The 8,564-nt window shown below is 41.8% G+C and overlaps 1 protein-coding gene across 1 annotated transcript; it reads left to right on the forward strand.

Annotated features, from left to right (window-relative positions):
• The first annotated feature begins 2,814 nt into the window (after positions 1-2,814).
• Positions 2,815-8,316, forward strand: LOC128864329 (mucin-2). Its single transcript, XM_054103940.1, has one exon. The coding sequence runs from the start codon at positions 3,895-3,897 to the stop codon at positions 7,495-7,497; it is 3,603 nt and encodes a 1,200-aa protein (XP_053959915.1). The 5' UTR covers positions 2,815-3,894; the 3' UTR covers positions 7,498-8,316.
• Positions 8,317-8,564: the final 248 nt, after the last annotated feature.

Raw genomic sequence — 8,564 nt, forward strand, 5'->3', positions numbered from 1 at the left:
ACGATGGCCCCGAAGTGGAAATGGGCCTCATCACTCAAGATGATTGATGATTTCTGTATTGCAGTCCGACAAGGTGCTTCACGATGACCCATGAATGATGATGTTCGAGTTTTACGAACCGTCTCTCCCAAATTTTCACCATTTTTATAGTGAACTTTAATAATTTCAATACGTTGTTTAAGCGCGTATTGCTCCATTTTTATTATTGACGTAGTTTCTTCTTATCAAATAGCAAAAAATGACAGCTTCAAAAGTGAAATCTACCGAAATAGCGGGCTATTCAAAATAACACATTGGAAAACAGTATATAAGAAAAAAGAACAACAAAAATGCAACACAAATGAAGAAGAAATTTTTTTAAAAGTGCATTTTATTCCAAGAATAAATAAAACACAATTTTTTATGTTAAAAAAAATTAAAGATACATACTCGTATATCACTTTAAAAAGCTCTATATCAAAATTTTGAACATTGAATATATATCAATATTTTTTCAATTTACTTCTTATTATACTCGTGAACTTAATTGAATTATTAAAGGTTTGCTTACTTGTGGCATTAAACGTTTACACTCCCTTGGAAAAGGTTACATCTAAGACAATTGGAGTAAGTAAAAAAAATTAGATCCCTTTTCGTAAAAATGGTAGCTAATGTTGGAATTTGTTCAGTATCCTCTGGACACTTCATCCACTCGAAGCACTTTCCGTCGATCCCAGCTTTTTTCTATTAAAGTTTGCAATGTATTCCACCGCGTTCTCCCCCGAATACTATCCAACTCTTCTCTCTATTTTAGGTCTTTGTTAAATGCTGGCTTGTTCAAAGGCGTTAATTCCTTTCTGCAAAATCTCTTCATCTTCAGAAAAAAAGCTTTTTAAATTCTCCATTGACGTATCGTTTAGACGAAGCCACTCGATTTTATCAATTACCAAGTTAACACGAGCAGCAAAACTTGCGGTGCTGTTATGTATTTCCAAAGCAACTTAGTGAGTTCATCCGCAACCCGTAATTCAAATACATCGGGCTCGGATTGACAAAAAATTCACATTTCGCGCACCTGACCCAAAATATTCTATGATGTCCTGATTTAAGCGGTATGTTAGGATGCCTTCCATGTTATTCTGGTTCTAGATATACGGATACGAGTCATTGACCGAGTTGTTGCTCGTAAGCAGACCATTTTGAAAATCAAATATTTTCGCTAAAAATTTTACTTTTCCTCCACTTTTACTCAAAATAGCAATCCGGTGTAGTGCTAAGGGAGCCAATTTGTCAGGAGGTAATAAGAAAGATGCTTACTGGCCAAGCTTTTCATTATTGATTCATAACTCAAGCCTACACATAAAACACTTTGCAGAGTCACTCGTATAAGAGAGCTTACTGAAGAGTTTTAGTTCACCGAGAGGAAAAAACTTGGCAGTGAATATATTTCAACGTTTCATTAATCAGTTTGCCGTAATGCTCAATACTTTTTTTTGCAAGATTTGTATATGACCTTTTATTAGCTCAAATGCCTTTTTTGTCAAGAGTTAATAGCAGTGTAATATCCTACAATTGGGGTTAGCTGCAAAGATTTTATTACTATTTTTTCCTTTAACTTCTATTGGAGCCCAGGGCGTCCGTGTGGAATTGCCTGTCTCCCGTTGGGCGTGTGCGCAGGTGGTGGATCGGAGAATGCCCCGAAAATATGCGAGGCAGGTGGGATTTGATTTATCGGAGCCTGCATTAACATCGATAACAATGTCAGCCTGGAAGTCCTACGGTGAATCTCTCTTGTCAATAAGTGCTACTTTGGACTAAGTAGGCAATTGAGTAGTAAAGTCCTCTCTCGACGAACAAAACTAACACTCTACAAGACTCTCATCATGCCCGTCTTAACGTATGGCGCAAAAGCGTGGACGATGACAGCATCCGATGAAGCGACGCTTGGAGTGTGTGAGGGAAAGATTCTGCGTAAGATTTTTGGACCTTTGCACGTTGGCAACGGCGAATATCGCAGACGATGGGACGATGAGCTCTGTGAGCTTTATGACGACATAGACATAGCGCAACGAATAAAGATCCAGCGGCTACGTTGGCTGGGTCCGAATGGATACAAACGCTCCGGCTCTGAAAGTATTCGATGCGGTACCAACTGGTGGTGGCAGAGGAAGAGGAAGGTCTCTTCAGCATTGGAAAGATCAGGTGGAGAAGGACTTGGCTTCACTTGGTGTGCCTAACTGGCGCCGGTTAGCACGACAAAGTAACGACTGGCGCGCTTTGTTAAGCTCGGCCAAAATCGCGTAAGCCAATCAAGAAGAAGAGGTGAAATATTAATCACCACCCGCCGATCAAAACTAGCACACACCTGCTTGAAAGTGCGGATAGACATCCTATCACCTAGCTTGGGTAGGCGGGCTATCAACCTAACTATATGAAACTCCTTTTTCTAACGAATCTTCGACAATAATTCGTATTAACTAAATTCCAGTATGGAAGATGATGTAAGTCGATAATCTAAAGTAAACTGTTTTTTTTTTTTGTTTGTTCATTTTTTCACTTTTTTTAGCAAACAATCAAAGAACGTAGCCAGTTTGAGCTCATCAATAGCACCGGCAGACACTGACTACTGATGAGCCTCAAGTCATCAACGCTACAAACGACATTTTCTACACGCTGGCATAAATGTCAACACAAAATTGAATTGAAATTCCTCAGTAAATGGAAGTATTTTCAGTATAAAAAAATAAAAAAAGCCTGATCGACAAGCAGCCCGCGCAGAAAGAAATATTTAACTATTAGACGAAATACGAGTTTTGCAGACATCGACAACAGCAACAACAACTAGAAAGATCACAACAACCTCAAGCCAAGATACAAATATTTTGAAATACCAAAGAGTAACAAAGACAAATAAAAGAAATAAAAATCAGCAGGAGTTGAGAGCGAAACAAAGATCAGCAAAAGTAACCGAGTTAACGACAGCAGCTATACAATAACAACAACAACAGCAACAACAGGCAAAGAACAACAAAACAGCTGCTGGCCAATAAAGCAGCAACGTTAAAACTTGAGCGACTCACGCGAAAAAACGCGAACACTAAAAGTGAGACTGAAACTGAGGCTGAGACTGGGGCTGGAGCTGAGACTGGGGCTGAGACAGAGTCACAGGCAAAGACGTCAGCCGGCTGGCTAAACATTTATATGCATTTTGTATAAAATTGTTGGGCACCCGTGCGGCGGGTTTAGTTCCTCACCGAACGTAAACGCAGCTAGTCACAACCAAACAACCAAAGTGAACGGTACATACGATTTACACGAACAACGAACAGTGCTATTTCGCGTTGGCGAATTAAAAGTGAAAAAAGGCAGCAGCGACAACAACAATAATTACAAAAGATTTTATTATATTAATATTATTGAACGAAGCAGAAATCGAACGCGCGGTTTTGTGCAAACAAAAAAACCAAAAGCAACAAAAAAAGGAAAGCGCTATAGAATCATTTTAAACGCGGCGGCTAAAAGATCGTTAGCCATTTGTGTTGACGGTTGACAGTGGTTGGCGGTAATTGACTGCTGTTGAAGAGCGGAAAAAGAAAACAACAACAAGAAAAACTAGAAAATCCAAAAGACTCCGTCGAGTGTAAAATCGAAGCTGGTTGAATGAAAAAATAAGCAAAGCAAAGAAAAAAACAAACAGGTTGTGCATAAATTGAAAATTCATATCGTATGTTTGTATGTATTGCGAGCGTGAACGTGAGTGAGTTTGAAGAAAAAGTCAATAGCGCGCCAACCGCGTAAACGAAACGACGCGAAAAACGACATTCCGTTGAAAGGGAAAACAATTAAAAATAAATAAATTTAAAAAAAAAATCGTAAAATTCCAAAAACCAGTAAGAAAATCAACGTGCGGAGAAAATGCTAACACGACGCGCTTTGATCTGCTGTGCACTAACGTGCACGCTGGCCGCAACGTTTATTTTCAGCACACCCGCCCAAGCAGCGCCAACGGGCGAGCCCAATGCGGTTGCGGAAGGATTAGCAGCTACTTTGGAGATTACCAAACTCGGCGCGGATTTGGCGAATGCCCTACCCACTGAGCTCACTTCCATTGACGTGGAAAACGCGCAGCCATATGCCAGCACTGAAGTCGACACCGAAGCCGAACTGGCGGCCACTTCGCTGCCCATGACAGTGGAGGAAATGGCTTTGGCCGAAGTGGCAGCGGTTGTGGCTGAGTTGACAACAACAACGGCGGCCGAGATGAAGGCCAGAGAACAGACGTTGGGAGTGGAAGAAGAGGCGGCGCAGGAGCAGATAAGAAGTAGGGCTGAAGAAGTTAAGCGACAAACGATCGAGCGTGAAATCGCAAACATAGTTGATTCATTAGATGGGGCAACGGTAGATGGCGTAAATTCTGTTGCTGCCACCACATTTAGATCTGTTTTTGCGGATGTAATTGGCACAACACAAACACCGCAAACCATAAGTCAAACAATAACAGTTGCTGCCCCAGCAACTACCGAAAGTCCAGCAATTTTAAATGAATTAGTAAGAGCGGCAGCCGCGGCGAATGAGATCTTGGCAGCCGCTTTAAATGCCGCGTCAATGGCTGTCACAAATGTTACCGCCACGACAACAGCTGGCGTGACTAGCGAAACTGGAACAACAATAAAACCAGAAGTGGTGGAGGTTGATGGTGGTCTGGTGGTGGCAATGAGTGACAGTGAAGCGATGACGGAAGCCAGCGTCACCGAGCAACCACACGAAATTGAGGCAACAAACATCGCAGCAACAGCAGCAAATAGCGCCACAGCAGCTGCGGCGGTTGCAACGTCATCAGACGAAACCACGCACAGCGCAAAAACGCCCAGCGCAAATGAAGTTAGCAGCGATAATTTATTACTTCAAACGCTAGAAAGTGAAGTGCTTAGCGCAGCTGGAGAGGCAACCGGAATTCAAGAAACTCCTTTGGAATCAACTACCACAGCAATATCGGGCACTGAAAGGGTCAATGAAAGCATCACTGAAAGGGTCACTGAAAGGGTCACTGAAAGGGTCACTGAAAGGGTCACTGAAAGGGTCAATGAAAGCGTCACTGAAAGCGTCACTGAAATTCCAGACGTAGAGAAAGAAATTCAGACCACAGTTTTACCAACTCCCCCGGCAGACTTAGCGCCGTTTATGGAGTATATGCACACGAATAATGCAGATAATGAAGAAATAAAGCAGATGTTGTTTACTGGAAGCCTGGAAGCAGCAGAATCTAATAAAATAATAACAACAAATGATGCTGCAGAAGCTACAGAAACTACAACGCCAAGCATCGAAGATGCCTCACAAGTGGAAAGGGAAACAACAATTCACCCCTTGGCGAACTCAGTTGCAAGGGCTATAGAAAATGATTTGGAACCGAAAATGTTTAATCAAGAAGCAACTCAAATCCCAACAAATATTTTGTTGAAATCGCCGACGGCAGGTGCACCACCAAGCGAAGATACACTTGATGAAAGCAACAAGGAAGTATCCGGATTCGAAATAGCAAAAGTGGAGGAAGTGAAGCCGGAAATACTGGGACAGGAAATCAGACGCGAAATGAGAATAGAGAATGAGATTTCAGCAAAAGCAATAACAACAACTACAGAAACATCTGGAGACCTTCAAGGACTTTCACAGCCCACAACCGAGGAACTGAAGCCAGAGATGAAAGGTCAAGAAATCAGTCTAAAGGCGAAAGTAGAAAATGAGGTTCCGACAACAACAGCAGCAACATCTACATTGTCTGATGACCTTTCACAAACCACAACTGAGCCGCTGGAAACGCTAATTGCCGTTGAAAGTGAAGCGCGTGCACCAAACACTCTTGTTTTAGCTGCTGAGAAAGAAGGAGAAGCCGTGGAAGAGGAGAACGCAGCAACTACAGCTGCAATCACGGAGGAAATAACAACTTCCGAAGTAGTCAATGGGCAAACGCCAGAAGTTCCAGCTGCACAGCCAATAACAACTACCGCGAAAATAGCGTCTCTATTACCAATGGCAGAGGAGTTCATAGCTGAGTCAACAACAAAACCAGAAATTGCTGTTACAACAGCAGCGCCGGAAGTAGATATTACAACAACAGAATTATCGACAGTTAATAGTGTTCTAGAATTTACAAGAACAACGAATGACGCTGTAAAAGCTCAGCCTGAACCTGAGCCTGGAAGAATAATAGAAACTACAACAGCGTTGATCGCAGGTGAAGAAGTCATTCCCCCAATAACAACAACAACAGAAACAGCAACAGCTGGAAAAGAGCTTTCAACAAGAGAAGTAGCAGAAGTTCCAGAGCTATCAACCCAAATATCAGCTGGTGCAGTAACAAATGGGGAAACAACTACACAACTTTCAATAGAAACTTCAGAGAATACAGCAACAATGCATGAAATACCTATCCTAAACACCTTTGTACCAGTAACAGAAACTACAGCAACACATTCCGAGGAGCGTGCGCCAGAAACAGTAGTTACTGCTGCGGAAGCTGTCAGCAGTTCAACTCAAGTACCGCTAGCCCCATTTACAACAACACCAGTCGTAACAGAGCAGCTTTCAGACTCAGAAGAAACAGCACCAATTGTGACAGAGCAACTCTCAAACTCAGAAGTAATAGCACCAACAGAGCAGCTTTCAAATATAGAAACAACAACAACAATAGGCGATTTAGTCGAGCTTTCGCCTGCTCAAAGCACGGAAAGTGTAGCTGTTAAGAAATCATCTCCCGAAAGCAAAGCCACACCTGCCGCTGACATTATAACAACGACCTTGAGTAGTAGTACAGCAACAACAACAACGCCCGCTTCAACTGAGCCACCAGCAACGCACGCGCTTGAAGGTGACAGCATAATTTTAGATAAGACAGCAACAACAACTGGCGCGCTACCGGAAACTAGCACAACTGAGGCAACCGAAGTGAGCATAATAACAACAACTACTACAAAAACGGAAACCGAAACGTTTACACCAGCTGAGCATCAAGCAGAGACTACTACAGATGCAGTAGCTGTTGCTTTGCAAGAGCAGCCACTCTATATGAGGGCGCAGAAAGTGACTACTGAGAAGGACAGCAAAACAAATGCGCAGCTAGAAACAGTTACAGAAACAACAGAATTGAGAACAACAACAGCGGAAGTAACAGCAGCTTTCGAGACAAAAGCGACAGCTGCGGACACGGACACAGAAGCCGCAAGTACAACAAATGCGTCAATGTCAACAATTACAACAACCACGTCACCTACAACAACAACAACGACAGCAACAACAACACCGAGCAGCACACCTGAGCCAGAAACAACAACAACTACAACCACCTTGTCGCCAATGAGTCTAATTGTAGCCGAGCATGAAGCGCGATCGCTCGAAAGAACGCCACCACGCGTCAGTCGCATTGTCAGCGAAGATGGCGTCGAAGTATTGTCCGGCTACTCGATTGTGCATCGCATGCATGCGGCAGCCTTGGCGGCGTTGGAAGCGGAAGGAGCGTAGGTACACCGATAGCCAAAGGGTAGCAGTGAATAGGGAAAATTGGCAGGTTTCTTGGACAATCAAAAACGCCGAAAAAAAATGTCCGCTTAAGAATAGCCAATACGCACACAAGCACGCACATACACCACTACACTACACAACTATACAGATTCATTGCCATAACAGCAGCATTTTATAGCCGATTATGGTGGAACCTGTGGTGCTACACATAGCATAACATAGCTAAGAGCATACACACATACAAACATACAGAACTCGCCATAATAATGCTTTTTTCTTGCGAAATGAAATACAAAATATGAATATTTTTTAAGATTTTTTCTTATGCAAAATGTGATACCCAAAAATGGAACGATACGCTCGTACATAATTAAATGCACACATATGTATGCGTGTGCGTATGTATGTATGTATGCGCATAAAAATATGTATAGGTATATTTCTTCCGAACATGTGTAAGACTCAGACGGGCGCGATGAGGCAGCGGTGGTTATCATTGTTGTTGTACTTATTGGTGTAAAAACAAACGAAGAAGAAACCACATTTTAGCATTTAACAACAACTTCAATGGCAGCTGCTAAATTAAAAAGGAAGCATCAACGCAAGAAACAAGTTTTCTTTCATAAATTATTGATAATGCTAATGATAATAAAAATAATAAAAACAACAAAATTCATAATCTTACAAAAAATGCGCACACTTTAAGCGATGGGTTCGAAAGGTGGTACAAATATCTCAAATTAAAAATAGGCAAAATTAAAAGAAAAAATAGCAGATATTCAAATCAAAAGCTGACCGAGCCAAAGCGCGGATTGCTTAAATTAATCAAATTTATTTTTAATTAACACGCGCTATGCCACGTCTGCGAATTGTGTCGAACAGTCGGTAGGGGGGCAGGCAACCCAATTAAAACCTCATATAAACAAATGTGCAACTTTTTGTAAGTTCGGTTGCGCTTTTTATCATAGTTTAGCAATACTTTTTCAATTCGGTTGTGACGTAACGTTTGTTTTTTTTCGAATACTTTTCCACGCTATTTAACCTTTTCGTATCATTTTTATTAATTT

This window comes from Anastrepha ludens, chromosome 5 (genome assembly GCF_028408465.1).
Source record: "Anastrepha ludens isolate Willacy chromosome 5, idAnaLude1.1, whole genome shotgun sequence".
Classification (NCBI taxonomy): Eukaryota; Metazoa; Arthropoda; class Insecta; order Diptera; family Tephritidae; genus Anastrepha; species Anastrepha ludens.

Bases quoted from the DNA above. Each gene is read 5' to 3' on its own strand.
- LOC128864329 (XM_054103940.1), top strand. From the start codon at position 3,895: ATGCTAACACGACGCGCTTTGATCTGCTGTGCACTAACGTGCACGCTG.